General features: G+C 43.2%; 1 protein-coding gene across 1 annotated transcript in view; it reads right to left on the bottom strand.

The window, feature by feature from the left end:
- The window catches only part of LOC124553813 (ankyrin repeat and protein kinase domain-containing protein 1-like), a 97,780-nt gene that overhangs the window by 40,252 nt on the left and 37,877 nt on the right, over positions 1–19,651 (bottom strand). Inside the window, exon 2 of the mRNA XM_047127797.1 lies at positions 8,371–8,540. Coding sequence (XP_046983753.1) covers positions 8,371–8,461 — 91 coding nt within the window. The 5' untranslated portion in view covers positions 8,462–8,540. The remainder of the gene's footprint in view (positions 1–8,370; positions 8,541–19,651) is intronic.

Below are 19,651 nucleotides of genomic sequence, written 5' to 3'. Positions count from 1 at the left end.
AATTAAAAGCAGATTTAGAGTCAATTTTTGGTGGAGTCTTAATGAGGAAATATACACAAAAAAAACATCTGAATGTGTTTAGATGAATGATGTGCAAGAATTAATCGATAGACTGGCAGTATTTCATAGACAAAACATAGTTGGAAATAAGAATTATCATAATGAAAAAGTTGGCAAAACACAGATGTTAACAAAGAAATTTAGTGACCTCATCAAGAAACTAAAAGGAAGTCTATATCTGATTAGATTTATCAGTACTCTTCCTCACACTTTTTGGAAGAGCAAAAGTCAACATTTATTAATGAATCTCCAAAGCAGATGAACCATTAGCTAGATGAGATCAGAAGTAAATCCATTAGATGAAGTATGGACAACAGGAAACAGTGTAATAAGTGTATGGAAATCAAAAATGTTGAAGAACATCATACACTTTCAACTACTTAGTTTCAGCTACTGTTTTAAAAAAAAAAAATTTTATGATAACTTCGCTATATTTTCAGCTAAATAATATACAGTTACTTTTTTAAACAATTATTAGAAAATAAGTGAGCCAAATATAAAATTTGGGACAGTAAGATAAATTTGTAGGTTCAGACTAAACTGAATTTCTTCCCTTAAAATATTGAGCCTGAACCTAAAAATTTATCCTACAACAGGCAGATCTCTATCAAACTACTCCTGGTAAATGTTAGCCATCACAGGTTAATTACAACAATATGATGTTTTTCCTATGTAAAGCTCATACCACACATGATCAGCTGCAAATCATTAATAATACCAACTATGGAATTTCCAATATGTTTCAGTACTTTTCCTTTGTACAACAAGCACCAAACAGAATGAACAAATATTTTCTTCAGTAACTTTCTACAGTTATAAAGTTCAAAAACTTAATTGTAATTGCAATTAAGACCTAGCAGATTGGGGTATAACCAGTAATTCACACAACAAATACAATAACTAAGGTGATACTGCAAGTGCTGCTAATATCTCACTTCTCTGAGTAAGCAGTTACCAATCTTCAAGTATGGAAACATATTCAAATCAGTGAATAGTCCTTTTAAATACTCGTAGATCGATAGGCCATGAATATTCTGTAAGAATTTCCTGGATCCCAACAGTGGTCGTTACACCTTGTTTCCTTGCAGCAGTGGTTGAAAAATGTTTATTCTCCGTTTCACCTGCAGGATTATTGACTTCAATCAGTCCTACAAAGCAGACACCGCATTTAGGATATTAAAAGGTACCTTTGGAGACAGAAACATCTGTATGAAAATAAAGAGCTTAGACAGGACGTCAGTACCAAGCATAGGAAGCATGGGTTGAAAATGTGGAAGATATACAGGGCGTTTCAAAAAGAAAGAGCAGATTTCAAACATTTATTTCTCAAAAACTACAAATGATAGAAACACAATTCAAACGTTTCTTGTCAGAGAAAGGTTCAAAGTTTTTCAATGGTCCGCGCAGAAGTTCCATGCAAATCCGCAGTGGCGCTGGCGTTTGTTTGTAGGAAAATGGCGACGACACCACAGGAACGATCATTTTGTGTGCTGCAATTTGCAAAGTTAGAGTCCATTGTTGGTGTGCAACGTGCATTCCGCCGTCAATTCAACAAACAGCCGCCTCGTCATAAGCAAATTTATGAGTGGCATCACAGATTCGTAGAAGATGGTTGCATCTGCAAGCGAAAAAGCACGGGTCGTCCACGCACATCGGATGAAAATGTCGAGCGTGTCCGTGCAGCTTACGAAAGGAGCCCTAGAAAATCCACGACACGGGCAAGTCACGAACTAAACATGTCTAAAACAACGGTATGGCGCGTTCTGAGTAAGCGTCTGCACATGAAGCCGTACAAACTGCAGTTATTGCAAGCATTGCGTCCTGACGACCACAACAAAAGGTTCGAATTTTCAACTGCAATTCTACAGGACATGGAAGAGGACAATTTTGCCGAACGATTAATTTTTTCAGATGAATCAACGTTTCACATTTCTGGTAAAGTTAATCGGCATAACGTACGAATTTGGGCGAGTGAAACTCCGAGGGACGTTATTCAACATGAAAGAGACTCACCAAAGGTTAACGTCTTTTGTGCAATTTCGGTAAACAAAGTTTATGGACCTTTCTTTTTCATGGAGAAAACTATCACAGGAACCATTTACCTGGACATGTTAGAAAACTGGCTATTTCCTCAACTTCAGGAAGATTCAAATCACTTCATCTTCATGCAAGATGGCGCCCCACCACACTTCTCTGAACCTGTACGACGGTACCTAAATAACACCATTCCAGGACGGTGGATTGGAAGAGCAGGAGCACAAGATCAATGTCATCGTCTGTGGCCTCCCAGGTCACCAGACCTTACTCCCTGCGATTTGTATTTGTGGGGGTACATAAAGGACTGTGTTTATGTCCCACCTATGCCCGCTACTCTTCAAGAGGTACGACATCGAATTGTTGCGGCCGTGAATTCGGTAACTAAAGACCAGTTGCGTCGTGTGTGGCAAGAAATGAGATACCGGTTTGATATTTGTCGTGTAACAAATGGTGCTCATATTGAGGTACAGTTTTGATATTTGTTGTGTAACATTTGGTACTCATATTGAGTGAAGGACCGTTGGAATTGTGTTTCTATCATTTGTAGTTTTTGAGAAATAAATGTTTGAAATCTGCTCTTTCTTTTTGAAACGCCCTGTATATATATATATATATTACAGGGTGCCCATTTATCTTGAGCACCCTAAATAACTGTTTGTCCAGATGCAAATTATAAAATGTTTCAAGTAAATGTTCTTTAGCCGTGAGGGGGACATCAATCATCATGATTGCCTTCGTTGAATCTTTGTCTTTTAGAAAGATATGAGCAGTGGTATGACCTTTTTAAATGGCATCCTGTGTTTTTTATTCGGTAATTCATTTCCTCTCCTAAAGACCTACTCAAAAATATGTCACAGTGTATCATTCCCTGATACACAATGTTATTAATTACATAACACAATATTGACGTTGACGCTCCCAGCGCTTAGTGGAGGTACTCGCGCTGACGTTGACAGAGGACAAATGTTACCATAAGTAGAATGCAGACCCGTCATTCCGTCAATCATTGTCAGTTGAAGAGTTGTGTGAGTAGAGTGTACACCAACGATGAGAAGGTAGAAATACTACTCATCCACAGGTAATGTAAGTTACCAGAATACTGTACTGCAGTACTGTATTCTTATGTACGGGTACATTTAGTACAGTAGTTTCGTCTTTCTAAATACTGTTATGTAGAATAGGAATACAGGAAAGGCTGTCCTTCCTACAAACTGCATCGACATAATGTTTCTTTTATTGTTGTTGTTGAAGGTAGGCGAAATGCTGCACAGGCAGCGGAACTGTACAGAGAGTGATATTCTGACAAGAACCCACCTTACTGACGGATGTTTTGTCCTCTTGTTGCGACGCTTCAGGAAACGGGAAGTTTCAACCCACGACAACGCAGTCGTCGTAGCACTTGCACAGAGAAAGCTGCCGAAGTTAATGTTCTCGCTTCCGTTGCTATGAATCCACATGTAAGCATGCGACAGCTTGAACACGAGGTTGGCAATCCTAAAAGCAGTGTACGCCATGTTCTTATACATCACCGGTTCCATCCTTACCATCAAGAATTGCATGGTAATGATTTGCAGAATCGTGCACAGTTCTGTCAGTTGCAACAGCAGCAAATCCTCGCCAATGCGAACTTCTTCTCCAATGTTCTATTTACCGATGAATGTTCCTTCTCAAACAAAGGACAGGTAAATACATGGAACATGCATTATTGTTCCAGGGACAATCCACAGTAGCTTAGACAGGTGGAACATCAGCACCGATGGAGAGTTAACGTCTGGCGTGGGATACTTTGTACTACAGTTATTGGCCCTTATTTCATCAATGGTGGTCTAAACAGCACAGCCAACTTCCTCTGATGAAGTGCCGCTAAGAAAGAGAATGGTTATGTGGTATCAACAAGATGGGTGTCCAGCACATAATGCCTTCCGTGCATGTCATGTTCTGAACCGAAGGTATCCTGCCAGATGGATTGGTCGAGGAGGAACAGTTACTTGGCCTGATAGGTATCCTGATTTAATCCTCTGGACTTTTTTCCTCTGGGATGCATTAAAGACGTTGTCCATCGCGATACTCCAACAACTGAAGAGGACATGGAGGAATGTGTTGTGCTTGCTTGTAATTCTGGAAGCAGCACATAATTCTTTCATTTAACGAGTGCACCAGTGTATCGGTGTCACCACTTTGAGCACCATTGAATGTTTTACTCCTGGTCAAAGTCAAGTTTGTGTTATGTTTTTACTTGGTTTTCATTTGTTTTCTGACAACCCCAGCAAGCGGACGAGTTTGTGAGCCCGGGCTCAAAGTCAGTGTTCTGTTATGTACGTAATTAATAACGTTGTGTTTCAGTGAATGGTACTCCGTGATACATTTTTGAATAGGTCTTTTGGAGAGGAAATGAATTACCGTTAAAAAATACAGGGCGCCATTTAAAAGTCATACCACTGTTCATATCTGTGTAAAAAAAACAAAGCTACAACGAAGGCAATCGTGCTGATTGATTTCCCCCTGACGGCTAAAGAACATTTGCTTGAAACATCTTGTAATTTGCATCTGGACATACAGTTATTTAGGTGAGCAAGATAAATGGGACACCATTTTTATATACGAACTTTTTAAAGGAGACAGCTGGAACACCGAGTCATGGAAACAGAAAAAAAGTAACTGATGCCCAAAAGCATTTGACTGAACACTGAAAGCGCCAACATGGTTGAAGAATTGTAAAAATATCTGGGAGAACCAATCAGGACAGCACTGTTGCATCTGTTTTCCTTTGATGTATTACGTACTCCAAGAACAATATAATAGATGCAAAATGCCAGTGTCTAAAGGTGCAATGTCTACCGAAACACCAGTTTAATAAGTCATGGTTACAAAGTACTAACTCGAGTGTGGGTTCTAGAGAGACATAGGACCCTATCAGGATATACTGATTTATGATTTGTATGAATTAAAGAATGACATGCTTAATGTTAAAGCATTTGTGGATTTTCAAAAAGCTTTCGAGACTGTGGAATAAAATACATTACTAAAATTCTGAAGGCAATAGGGGCAAAACAAAGTAGCTAGAAGATCAGCTACAGGTCTTACCAAAACCAAAGAGCTGTTGTATACGTCTAAACTCACGAAATGGAGACAGTGGGGAGAGTTCTAATCCATCGCCCACATTATTCAGCCTCTACACAGAGCAGGCAGTAAAGGAAACGAAGGGGAGACTGGGAAAAGTAAACTGTAATTCTAGCAGAGATGGTAAAGAAATAGATAGACTAAGAGGAAAGAGTGCTACAGATATCATACGCGAATTGAGGCAGCAGGCATTACAACAAAGGCATTTTTCGTTATAGCAGGATCAACACACGAAATTTCAGTAACCATCTTTGTCCTTCCAAAGATACAGAATCTCTTCTGCGAACCTTGCAGAACTAGTACTCTTGGAAGAATGTATACTGCAGAGATATGGCTTAGCCACAGCCAGGAGGATGTTTCCAGAGTGAGATTTTCACTCTGTAGCAGAGTGTGCGCTGATATGAAACTTCCCGGCCGATTAAAACTGTGAAGTATGGAAGGTAGGAGACGAGGTACTCTCAGAATTGAAGTTGTGAGGACGGGCCGTGAGTTGTGCTTGGGTAGCTCAGCTGGTAGGGCACTTGCCCGTGGAACTCAACTCTCGGTCTGGCATACACTTTTAATCTGCCAGGACGTGTCACGTCAACGCACACTCCGCTGCAGTGCAAAATCTCATTCTGGAAGTGTATTAATATCAAACATGAAGAAGAAATTTCTTATAAGCACCGTCAGGAGCATTAAATTGAATTAAAAGTCGTCATAGACTTTGGGAAAAGAGAAGAAGAGAAAATATATACATATAGTGCTGTAAAAGTATATCGAAAATTAGATGGATTGATACAATGAGAAGTGTGTTGGTTCTCCACAGAAATAACGAGGAAAGTAATGTGTGGAAAATTACACCAAGAAGGAACTAAATAATAGAGGATGTGTTAAGACATCAGGGAATAACTTTTTGGTACTATAGGAAGTATATAATATAAAAGCTTTAGGGAATGACAATATCGAAAAGTATCTAAGAAATAATTGAGTATGTGTTACTCCAAGTTAAAGATGTTGGCATAGCTGTGGAAGTCGTGCTGAGTGCTATTAAAACAGACAAAAGGCAAATGGCCCACAAAAATAAGGCATGTGAGACTTTCCGACTGCCACTGGTATCAGATCTTGCAGTATGTATTCTCCATCTCCTCATTCTCAACCTTTATCATGATCTCAATCGCCTCTAACAGTGAGCCAACTCAGCAAGACAGTCATGCCTTTGTGATGTAACCATCGCATGGAACAGGAATAAATGAAGTAATGAACTGAAAATCTACTCTAGAGAAATAAACTGTCACACATCTCTAATAGAGCAATTCACTGCGGTGTTTCTCCATTATAACTGAATACACCTCTTCTAAAAAATGTACCCCACACAAAATCCCTGAGAAAGTAACTGGATGACGCAAAGTTGGACACCTACCTACTCTTTTAACGTCTTCCCAGATTTTGAAAAGATTTTGAATAATTAATTCATAGAATGATAATCAAATATGTTGAATGTTTTACAATTAATAACAAAAACTAACTCGGCATTAAGAAAAATGTTCCCAATTTCATATATGTGAATTATACCTTAGAGTGTGCAAATATAAAGTACTTTACAGCAGGTAGAATCTGATCTGACTCAAGGCGAAAGGTTGTTCACAGTCTCTTATTAGCAAACGCTCAGCACTACAGCTTCGTGGCTCATTAACTAACCGCCATAATCCTGTACCACTTAATAGAAGTGAATCTGGCATCATATTAAGGAGCTGCAAATTTTCGATTCCGTCCTGTAGCGCTTTTTGTGGTAACAACAAGCTCACAGCGGCATTAGCTATGTGTAGATCAAACTATTGCTTTCAGATTACACCTACAGGATGACTAAAAATTTACCAGCTACAGAAACCAGCAACTTCCTTCCCCCTTCGCCATCTTTTTTTACCATAAACTCCCTTGCAAGCAATCTAACTGAAATCCACTATACCCAGTTTCATTGTAGCGATAGAAATGGAGGAGAACTTATACAGTATTATGAACTGTAAGAAACAGGTAGAGATCGTAAATAGCACAGAATACCTGGGTATTCACTCAAATCATAAAATAAACAGGAATTAAGACCGTGTTGACAATTAAAGGAGCCAACACTATGGGTTTTTGTTTTTATTTATTTCCTATCGTTATCGACCAGCTAGGCCTTAAGCTGCATGTTATGGCTGTGTAATTCCAGTTAGAGTATATTTTAGTTAAAATTTAGTTTCCTAGCACATTAGCTTTTCTCTGTCTCGAATAATTTTTAATGTCGAGATCAGAGTGAATAGAATACTAGCAAAATTATTTTGGCATTGGGAATACTTACCAATGCAACATAATTCATAGCTATTTACATGAGGATTGTTCCAAGACACCTTACGGTATGTGAAATCAAATGTACGCTTCAGGTACAATAATGGCATCGACCAAAGACTGAAAAAGCCTGTCATTGACGAAAGGAGATCTTAAACATAAATGTGCTGTTTATCTGAAACAATTCCCCACTGAACCTAAATGTATGTCACGAAACTACTGAGCATTTAAGTAAGCTATTATGTTTGTCACGAAGCTACTGAGCATGTAAGGAACCCATTATGTAGTCACTGTATAGATTACGAACGTACTACTGTCATGCTGACAGAGTTTTCAAATTAATGTACAGCAGCGCTGTGTTCGTAGTACAGCGGCCTGTTCAAGTCTATCTTTTAGAAAATGGTACCGATACATTCTACAGCCATGCTACGATGTCACTGCCGTGATCTGTGGTACATCTCCGCAACAGACGAATTAAGAGTATTCCACCCGGTATACTCTGTGATATCAAAGGCACCGATGTACTGATACGCAACTTTGTTGCAGAGTTCGTTCATAATAATTATACGATTAAACTGCGAACCAGAGCAGTTATTAAATCTCGAAATAAGCCTACGACGGCGAGGCACGACAGCACCTATATATCTAGGAGTAATGGAAAGAAATAGTTATCTGAATTGTCACTTCTTAAATGAGGGACCGCGACTTCAGTATCGGAACCCTAAAAGAAAATTCGTACAAAACTCAAAAATAAAATTAAACATGTATTTCGTTAATAACAATAAAATTGTTACTTATTATCATATTCAGACCTACGTCAAGTGAAAAAAATATTTGTATATTTACCTTTAATAGAATGTGGATCACTGTATGCAGCAGCCATGACCATAGTCACAAAAATGCAGATGAACCAAGTAATCCTTCTGCAGAACATCATTCAAGTATAAAGGTGTCAGGCCAGATTTATAACTTTTCCCTTAAAGTACCTTCTGCAAACTTGCAGACCGATGAGCAACCTGTAATTTTGTCAATAAATTTAGTTAAAAAAATTCATTTTCTTTCAAGAAGATGTACAGAAAATTAATGTTTGAGTCCGATTTGTGTTGCATTAGTTTACAAATTAAAATCACTTTCTTTTTCCAGTATGCTATTTACTGACTGATTAATCTAAAATATGTACGTCAAATACTTCTGAAACCTTTTAAGACACACTAATTGCTTTGAAATTTGATTCTTTGACAGTACTATATAAACGACTTGCAATCTTTCGTCATGTCTATATATTTATTGCAGAGATACCAGTGTAAACTTCGCGTTTTTCAAATTAACTGCATATATGGCACTAAGAGCTTTCATTTTGCGGAATGAGAGAGTAGGATGAGGTTTGTCTTGACCGCAGCACTGGTATTAGAATGTTAAACGGGTCTAAGTCATCTAAGGACAGGCTAGCAAGTACTTCCCAGAGAGAGAGAGGAGGTGGGGAGCGAAAGGATTACGGTCCAAAAAGGTGATGACAGCTACTGGGTGCTGACTGTTATAATCTCCTAAATATGCTACAAGGAAACCAACAGCACTACAGACATTGTGCCGGTGAGACAAGCAGAAATTACACTCCTGGAAATGGAAAAAAGAACACATTGACACCGGTGTGTCAGACCCACCATACTTGCTCCGGACACTGCGAGAGGGCTGTACAAGCAATGATCACACGCACGGCACAGCGGACACACCAGGAACCGCGGTGTTGGCCGTCGAATGGCGCTAGCTGCGCAGCATTTGTGCACCGCCGCCGTCAGTGTCAGCCAGTTTGCCGTGGCATACGGAGCTCCATCGCAGTCTTTAACACTGGTAGCATGCCGCGACAGCGTGGACGTGAACCGTATGTGCAGTTGACGGACTTTGAGCGAGGGCGTATAGTGGGCATGCGGGAGGCCGGGTGGACGTACCGCCGAATTGCTCAACACGTGGGGCGTGAGGTCTCCACAGTACATCGATGTTGTCGCCAGTGGTCGGCGGAAGGTGCACGTGCCCGTCGACCTGGGACCGTACCGCAGCGACGCACGGATGCACGCCAAGACCGTAGGATCCTACGCAGTGCCGTAGGGGACCGCACCGCCACTTCCCAGCAAATTAGGGTCACTGTTGCTCCTGGGGTATCGGCGAGGACCATTCGCAACCGTCTCCATGAAGCTGGGCTACGGTCCCGCACACCGTTAGGCCGTCTTCCGCTCACGCCCCAACATCGTGCAGCCCGCCTCCAGTGGTGTCGCGACAGGCGTGAATGGAGGGACGAATGGAGACGTGTCGTCTTCAGCGATGAGAGTCGCTTCTGCCTTGGTGCCAATGATGGTCGTATGCGTGTTTGGCGCCGTGCAGGTGAGCGCCACAATCGGGACTGCATACGACCGAGGCACACAGGGCCAACACCCGGCATCATGGTGGTGGGAGCGATCTCCTACACTGGCCGTACACCACTGGTGATCGACGAGGGGACACTGAATAGTGCACGGTACATCCAAACCGTCATCGAACCCATCGTTCTACCATTCCTAGACCGGCAAGTGATCGACGAGGGGACACTGAATAGTGCACGGTACATCCAAACCGTCATCGAACCCATCGTTCTACCATTCCTAGACCGGCAAGGGAACTTGCTGTTCCAACAGGACAATGCACGTCCACATGTATCCCGTGCCACCCAACGTGCTCTAGAAGGTGTAAGTCAACTACCCTGGCCAGCAAGATCTCCGGATCTGTCCCCCATTGAGCATGTTTGGGACTGGATGAAGCGTCGTCTCACGCGGTCTGCACGTCCAGCACGAACGCTGGTCCAACTGAGGCGGCAGGTGGAAATGGCATGGCAAGCCGTTCCACAGGACTACATCGAGCATCTCTACGATCGTCTCCATGGGAGAATAGCAGCCTGCATTGCTGCGAAAGGTGGATATACACTGTACTAGTGCCGACATTGTGCATGCTCTGTTGCCTGTGTCTATGTGCCTGTGGTTCTGTCAGTGTGATCATGTGATGTATCTGACCCCAGGAATGTGTCAATAAAGTTTCCCCTTCCTGGGACAATGAATTCACGGTGTTCTTATTTCAATTTCCAGGAGTGTATTAGCATTTGAACCATACTGGCCCAGGGGTACCAGGTGATCATCGATATCGCGGGGCAACTTCACCCAGTGATAAAATGTGCCTTTCGTTGTCGCTACAAATCGAAGGTAATGGACCAGTCTGAGTTGAACAGACATGCAGGACGCCTCGCAGACGTATGCGTGGTCAGTGAATTTGAAAGAGGGCACATTATTGGCATGAGAGAACATGATGCGTCCATCCTGGAAAGTGCTGCTCGTGTGGGAGGAAGTATTTCTGCGGTGCAGCGGTTGTGTGCAGGAAGACCATAGAACACCACGAGATGGGTCATGTCGCACCAGCCAGACCACCACCCGAGAACATCGACATCCGAATGGCACTGCAGGACAGATCGGCGTTCTTCTCGGCCCTCGCGCAACAGTGGAACAGTGTAACACATCGTACATCTACGTGGATACTCTGCAAATCACATTTAAGTGCCTGGCAGAGGGTTCATAGAACCACCTTCACAATTCTCTATTATTCCAATCTCGTATAGCGCGCGGAATGAATGAACACCTCCTTCCGTACGAGCTCTGATTTCCGTTATTTTATCGTGGTAATCGTTCCGCCCTATGTAGGTCGGTGTCAACAAAATATTTTCGGATTCGGAGGAGAAATTCGGTGATTGCAATTTCGTGAGAAGATTCCGTCGCAACGAAAAACGCCTTTCTTTTAACGATTTCCAGCCCAAATCCTGTATCATTTCTGTGACACTTTCTCCCATATTTCGCGATAATACAAAACGTGCTGCCTTTCTTTGAACTTTTTCGATGTACTCCGCAGCCCTACCTGGTAAGAATCCCACACCGAGCAGCAGTATTGTAGTAGAGGACGGACAAGCATAGTGTAGGCAGTCTCCTTAGTAGGTCTGTTACATTTTCTAAGTGTCCTGCCAATAAAACGCAGTCTTTGGTTAACTTTCACCACAACAATTTCTACATGTTCTTTCCAATTTAAGTTGATCGTAATTGTAATACCTTGGTATTAAGTTGAATTTACGGCTTTTAGATTAGACTGATTTATCGTGTAACTGAACTTTCAGGAGTTCCTTTTAGTACTCATGTGGATGACCTCACACTTTTCGCTATTTAGGGTCAACTGCCACCTTTCGCACCATTCAGATATTTTTTCTAAATCGTTTTGCACTTTGTTTTGATCTTCTGATGACTTTATTAGTCGATAAATGACAGCATCATCCGCAAACAACCGAAGACGGCTGCTCAGATTGTCTCCCAAATCGTTTATATAGATAAGGAACAGCAAAGGGCCTGTAACACTACCTACATCTACTACATCTACATCTACATTTATGCTCCGCAAGCCACCCAACGGTGTGTGGCGGAGGGCACTTTACGTGCCACTGTCATTACCTCCCTTTCCTGTTCCAGTCGCGTATGGTTCGCGGGAAGAACGACTGTCTGAAAGCCTCCGTGCGCGCTCTAATTTCTCTAATTTTACATTCGTGATCTCCTCGGGAGGTATAAGTAGGGGGAAGCAATATATTCATACCTCATCCAGAAACGCACCCTCTCGAAACCTGGCGAGCAAGCTACACCGCGATGCAGAGAGCCTGTCTTGCAGAGTCTGCCACTTGAGTTTATTAAACATCTCCGTAAAGCTATCACGGTTACCAAATAACCCTGTGACGAAACGCGCCGCTCTTCTTTGGATTTTTTCTATCTCCTCCGTCAAACCGATATGGTACGGATCCCACACTGATGAGCAATACTCAAGTATAGGTCGAACGAGTGTTTTGTAAGCCACCTCCTTTGTTGATGGACTACATTTTCTAAGCACTCTCCCAATGAATCTCAACCTGGTACCCGCCTTACCAACAATTAATTTTATATGATCATTCCACTTCAAATCGTTCCGCATGCATACTCCCAGATATTTTACAGAAGTAACTGCTACCAGTGTTTGTTCCGCTATCATATAATCATACAATAAAGGATCCTTCTTTCTATGTATTCGCAATACATTACATTTGTCTATGTTAAGGGTCAGTTGCCACTCCCTGCACCAAGTGCCTATCCGCTGCAGATCTTCCTGCATTTCGCTACAATTTTCTAATGCTGCAACTTCTCTGTATACTACAGCATCATCCGCGAAAAGCCGCATGGAACTTCCGACACTATCTACTACACTTGGGGAACGTCTGAAATCACTTCTGTTTTACTCGATGACTTTCCGTCAATTACTACGAACTGTGACCGCTCTGAGAGGAAATCGCAAATCCAGTCACATAACTGACACGATGTTCCATACGCACGCAATTTTACTACGAGCCGCTTGTGTGGTACAGTGTCAAAAGCCTTCCGGAAATCCAGGAATACGGAATCGACCTGAAATCCCTTGTCAATAGCACTGAGCACTTCATGTGAAAAAAGAGCTGGTTGTGTTTCACAGGAATGATGTTTTCTAAACCCATGTTTACTGTGTGTCAATAGACCGTTTCCTTGGAGGTAATTCATAATGTTCGAACACAATATGTGTTCTAAAATCCTGCTGCATATCGACGTTAACGATATGGGCCTGTAATTTAGTGGGTTACTCCTACTACCTTTCTTGAATATTGGTGTGACCTGTGCAAATTTGCTGTCTTTGGGTACGGATCTTTCTTCGAGTGAACGGCTGAATATGATAGTTAAGTATGGAGCTAATGCATCAGCATACTCCGAAAGGAACCTAATTGATATACAGTCTGGACCAGAAGATTTGCTTTTATTAAGTGATTTGAGTTGCTTCTCTACTCCAATAATATTTACTTCTACGATACTCATGTTGGCAGCTGTTCTCGATTCGAATTCTGGAATATTTACTTCCTCTTCTTTTGTGAAGGCATTTCGGAAGGCTGTATTTAATAAATCTGCTTTGGCAGCACTGTCTTTGATGGTATCTCCATTGTTATCGCACAGAGAAGGCATTGACTGTTTCTTGCCGCTAACATACTAGGCGTATCACTTTGAACTCCACGCTAAGTTTCGAGCTTCTGTAAAGGATCGCCAATCTTGGGGATTTTGCGTCTGTTTTAAATTTGGCATGTTTGTTTCGTTGTTTCTGCAACAGTGTTCGAACCCGTTTTGTGTACCATACACATCAGGGGTGACAGTCTGTCGACATTTACTATGGCGTGGGGTATGTGCGCGTCGTCCATTTCCCTCTCTGGCCAATGCTAGACGGCATTGGTGTATGGAGCGACGTCACTGGGATAAGGAGTGGCATCAGACAGTGTTTTCGGCCGAATCCAGGTTATTTTTGAAAATTATGATCGCATTTTGGTTCGCCGCAGACAGGGGTAGCTGCATCACAGTGCTTGCATTCGCACAAGTCATACAGCGTCAACTCAAGGCTCTATGGTGTGGTGTGTTACTGGGTACAACAGCAAATAGGAGCTGGTGTGTGTCTGGGACACTGATCGTTGTGATCTACATGAATGGCATCCTGCAACCCATAGACATACCCTTTCTACACAACACCCCAGACGCCAGTTTTCAGCAAGACCACGCACGACCACATATGGCTGGGTGACCACGTGCATTCTTGGGTCGCATGACAGCCTTTTGCCTTGGCCCACCTGATCACCATACGTCTCGCCGATCGAAAATGCGTGAAATACGATGAAACAATGGGCGCAGCACTGTAATCCAATGCCAGGCACCACAGATGAATTTCGGAACCATATGAATGCAGCGTGGGTGGCGATACCACAAGACGCCATTCGCTGCTTATTCGCGTCGATTCCATCACGTATGGAACAAATTATCACTGACCACTGGTGGCCCTGTGCCGACTAGACAACAGGACAGATGCTGAACGCAGGTGACTGAAATACTAAACATTTCTGCAAAACATTTTCCGCCATCTGTAGTCGTTCAAGGCGTTCTGTTTCTTATGAGCCTCACTGTAGCTTTGTCTTCCGGTGCTCTTTAGTTACAGCAGTCGAGTGGCGGCTACTGTGGCTGTCTGCATGCTGAATAAAATGATAAGCGTTACAGGAACGATGAAATTAGGGTCAGTGTGTGTATAACAATATTGAACACATAAGTAGCAAGGATAAGAGTGTACATATAACTTTATTTCTGGGTATGGAGTCTGGCCTTTGTCGAGACTGGAGTGTGGAGGATGTAATGTTATTGTTAGAAGATTATGAAAATAGTCTGTGTGCAGTTGATCAGCTGAAGTATGTGTCTGTGTTTACTTGTGTGTTTCATAACAAGTTTCAGCACAATACATAGTATTGCTTGATCTAAACCCTTGGGTTTCGAAGAGTAATTTATCTTTCGGACAATCGACATCGAGTGAATCTGTACTTGACCATTCGGCGCTGGCTTCTCCTTCGCTCTCATGTAGCCTTACAAATGAAGAATGAGACCGTAAACTCTTTCGTGAGGAAGTAGGTGGGGGAAGACAAATTGAGAGGACCGTATTAAGATTCGAATGATGACCAAGAAGGAACATGCTGCAGAAGCTGACAATAGGCGGGTAGTGTAGAGGACTACGGTGCGCTTAAAATTAGTTAAGACCTTTGACAGTTCAGTGCTGAACGAGTAGAGGGAAGCGCAGTTGCTGGTGTGAGCTGGGCGTGTCTGCTGGTGACTGCGCGAACAGCAAGTTGCGCAAGCTGCAGATCTGAAATCTTTCTCAACGAGTGTAAAGGAACTATCAGCTAAAAACATCTGATTCTCGCACATCCCATAGGTTAATTCTTCAGCCTCATGACGATCTGCGTAGCACTTGGTTAATGCTCGCAGTTATTGTGATATTTAGAAATTAGGTAAACTACTCTACGAAATTCTTGAAGTTTTGCAGTGAAAAATAAGGGCCTCTATGAATTTGCCTTTCGTGCGTGGTACATCATATGTTGCTTCGTATGGAATGCAGAAAACATACCTGAACTATTCTTTAAACAAGAAGGGATCTGTCTGCAGTCTCGAGAATGCTGTGGGTTTGGTGACAATATAAATGAAGAAGTTACGCATTTGTTTTATTCTAAGAATGGGATGTTTCATAAACTGTTGACCTGACTTGCCCTCAGATACTAGTTTCATAACACGCTATTTCATGATTCTGTCGCAATTTCAACTGCATTAGAATGTTAGTGAGGTGCATATTTGTAGACTATCCGGTGTTTTCACAAAAGAAACACATTTTAAGACAGCAAAAAGAGAATTTATGGATTACTCAACACTCGTCATTCTGTGTATTGTGTATTGAACATGGGACCTAGAAACGGCGGAGAGGCTTCGCCCCGCCGTAGCCCTCAGTGGTTCACAACCCCGCAACAGGCCACAGCAGTCCACCCACCCCACCGCCGCCCCACACCGAACCCTGGTTTGTTGTGCGGTTCGTCCCCAATGGGTCACCTCCCCCCACCCCCTCAGGAACGTCTCATACTGGATGATTGCAGCCCCCAATGTTTGCATGGCAGAGTAATTATAGTGTATGCATACGAAGTGCATTCAAGTTCTAAGGCATCCGATTTTTTTTCCAGACTGGGAAGAGATAGAAACATTCACATTGTTTTAAAATGAGGCCACGTTCATTGTCAATACGTGCCAGAGGTGGCAGCACCGTACGGCAGATGGAATTTTACCGCCAGCGCCGAGAATGAGAACTGTTTTAAATACTTAAAATGGCAACGTTTTCCTTACTTGAACAGCGTGCAATCATTCGTTTTCTGAATTTGTGTGGTGTGAAACCAATTTAAATCCATCGACAGTTGAAGGAGACGTGTGGTGATGGAGTTATGGATGTGTCGAAAGTGCGTTTGTGGGTGCGACAGTTTAATGAAGGCAGAACATCGTGTGACAACAAACCAAAACAACTTCGGGCTCGCACAAGCCGGTCTGACGACATGATTGAGAAAGTGGAGAGAATTGTTTTGGGGGATCGCCGAATGACTGTTGAACAGATCACCTCCAGAGGTGGCATTTCTATGGGTTATGTGCACACAATCCTGGATGACGACCTGAAAATGCGAAAAGTGTCATCCAGGTGGGTGCCACGAATGCTGATGGACGACCACACGGCTGCCCGTGTGGCATGTTGCCGAGCAATGTTGACACGCAACGACAGCGTGAATGGGACTTTCTTTTCATCGGTTGTGACAATGGATGAGACGTGGATGCCATATTTCAATCCAGAAACAAAGCGCCAGTCAGCTCAATGGAAGCACACAGATTCACCGCCACCAAAAAAATTTCGGGTAACCGCCAGTGCTGAAAAAATGATGGTGTCCATGTTCTGGGACAGCGAGGGCGTAATCCTTACCCATTGCGTTCCAAAGGGCACTACAGTAACAGGTGCATCCTACGAAAATGTTTTGAAGAACATTCCTTCCTGCACTGCAAGAAAAACGTCCGGGAAGGGCTGCGCGTGTGCTGTTTCACCAAGACAACGCACCTGCACATCGAGCTAACGTTACGTAACAGTTTCGTAGTGATAACAACTTTGAAGTGATTCCTCATGCTCCCTACTCACCTCACCTGGCTCCTAGTGACTTTTGGGTTTTTCCAACAATGAAAGACACTCTCCGTGGCCGCACATTCACCAGCCGTACTGCTATTGCCTCAGCGATTTTCCAGAGGTCAAAACAGACTCCTAAAGAAGCCTTCGCCGCTGCCATGGAATCATGGCGTCAGCGTTGTGAAAAATGTGTACGTCTGCAGGGCGATTACGTCGAGAAGTAACGCCAGTTTCTTCGATTTCGGGTGAGTAGTTAATTAGAACTTGAATGCACCTCGTATATGGAGAGAGTGTTTGCACAGCAATCGCCGACATAGTGAAACTGAGGTGGAATAAGGAAAACCTGCCCGCATTTGCCGAGGCAGATGGACAGCCGCCTTAAAAACCATCCACAGCCTGGTTGGCACACCAGACCTCGACACTAATCCGACGGGCAGATTTGTGCCAGGGGCCGACACACCTTCCCGCTCAGGAAGTAGCGCCTTAGACCGTGCGGCTAGCTGGGTGGGTATAAACTCGTCATAGTCCTTTGTGGCACCATCTCTCCCCAACTATATTCTTGGCATGGCTGACAACTCGAGACGTGTCCTGTGCTTTAACATTTCCAAAGGCTTCTTCTTTCAGCATTTTATCTTCACTGAGCGTATTCTTAGTCAGATTTAAATTAGCAGGATACTGAAATAGGCTGATTAAACTATGTCCTTTAGCGTCAACTAGTTTGTTGACGTGGTACTGTGGGGTTTTTGGCTTGGACAGCACTTCAGGTTCCATTAACATCGCCTTATAAGTGCTTCGCTCAACTGTTTCCAGTGGAACATTTCTTTGAACCCAAAACGAAATATCCACTTTCATCCACTGCACGGTTGCAGCCTTATCCATCACAGCAGAGTGGTATGGCGCAATGTCTAGTAGTGTCGAATTCGGAGTACTATTTTGCCCCAGAACATCATTTTCACAGCCAGTGAATGTGTTCCTGAACGTCCACTTTTATTGTGAATCTTGTGTTTTCAGACATACTGCACTGTCTTAATGTAGCGCCAACACGAAACACTTGTTCACAATTCCTGACGAATGTAGAACACTTCAACGCCAGAAAATATTACATTACGACGAGAGCTAACGAACATAGGTACCTCCGATGCGTGGCACCACATCGTAGTGTTTGCCCACGGCGTGGCAACAGGGGGCTGTGCTGGCGGCGTGGTAGGGAAAGCCGGCTCGCCATTGGTGTTACCCGGGCAACGGCGTCACGTCCCCGCCGCTGAGCCAAACGTCAAAAGTCGCAACCAATTTTAAATGCGCTATACGCGACCGCAGCGGAGTGGGTTTCTCGAATGGTGAATTGGATAAATCGAATATATTCGCTGAAGTGAGACTATGGGCGAAACCGCAAGAACGCCAGTGATCATCCTTCAACGTTGTAGAGCAGCAGTTCAAGACAACAAAACATGATCGCCCATCCTTATTGGGGCCTTGTACTCCCTCCGATCTTTCTTTCTTTGTGAAGTGCTTTTAGGCCCAACTTCATTAGCGTGAATGACAGTGTTCGACTGAATCGAGCAGCGCAGGTGGAGGAGATGGAGGCGCTCTTGGAGCGAGGGGATGTTTGGCGAATGGGCTGTCCTGCCCCTTCTCCCTCAACTGAAATCCCATCCAACACTGAGGGATGTGTTAGGGAGACGCATTTCAGCACGTCCGCCTGCACCAGCGACCATCCACCAGCTGTCAACAGCACTGTGGGAGGAATGGAACGCTCCCCCACAAGAACTCCTTAGCAAATTTTGAGCTGCATGGAAGCACTTTGCAGTCAGTGCACTGCTATTCGTGCTTATCAAGCGTGTACGAGGGTCATTCAACAACTAAAGGGACAAATTGGTATGGGGAAAAAACAGATAGTAGGGCAAGTTTGGAACTTTTATGGTATTAAGTTGGAATCACTAAGATGGGCCCTGATCAGCTGATGCATCCACATTGTTTTGTTTATAGCCTCAAGAATACATTTCAAGAAGGCGAGTCCGGTTGAAATGTCCAAATTAGGCGAACAATGTTCTGTCATTCGGTTTTTACTTGCCGAAGGCGAGAAACCAATGAATATATACTGTAGAATGTCTAAAGTCTATGTTGAAGGTTGTATGAATCGAGCAAATTCTTATAAGTGGGTAGAGCAGTTCAAAAATGATCATGACTCAGTGACTGAAGAACACCATTCTGGCCGATATGTTACAGTTCCAGCTCCCTCACTTGAAAGTCGAATTTATGACATTATTCGCACCGACCGTTGCGTGAATGTGGAAATGACAGTTCATAAGCTTCAGGTTAGTACTGGTACAGTACATAACATTATTTCTTACAAGCTGAAGTACCGCAAAACAAGTGCAAGATGGGTGCCAAAGGAGTTGACGCAGCTACAAAAGGAAACAAGGTTGAGAGTGTGCACTGAGCTAATGGAAGATTATGAAAGAGAAGGTGAGCACTTCTTCAACAAAATTTTAACTTGTGATGAAACTTGCGTTCACTGTTA

Source organism: Schistocerca americana, chromosome 11 (assembly GCF_021461395.2).
Source record: "Schistocerca americana isolate TAMUIC-IGC-003095 chromosome 11, iqSchAmer2.1, whole genome shotgun sequence".
Classification (NCBI taxonomy): domain Eukaryota; kingdom Metazoa; phylum Arthropoda; class Insecta; order Orthoptera; family Acrididae; genus Schistocerca; species Schistocerca americana.
Note: the sequence above shows the minus strand (reverse complement) of the source record. Positions and strands in the feature narration are given on the sequence as shown.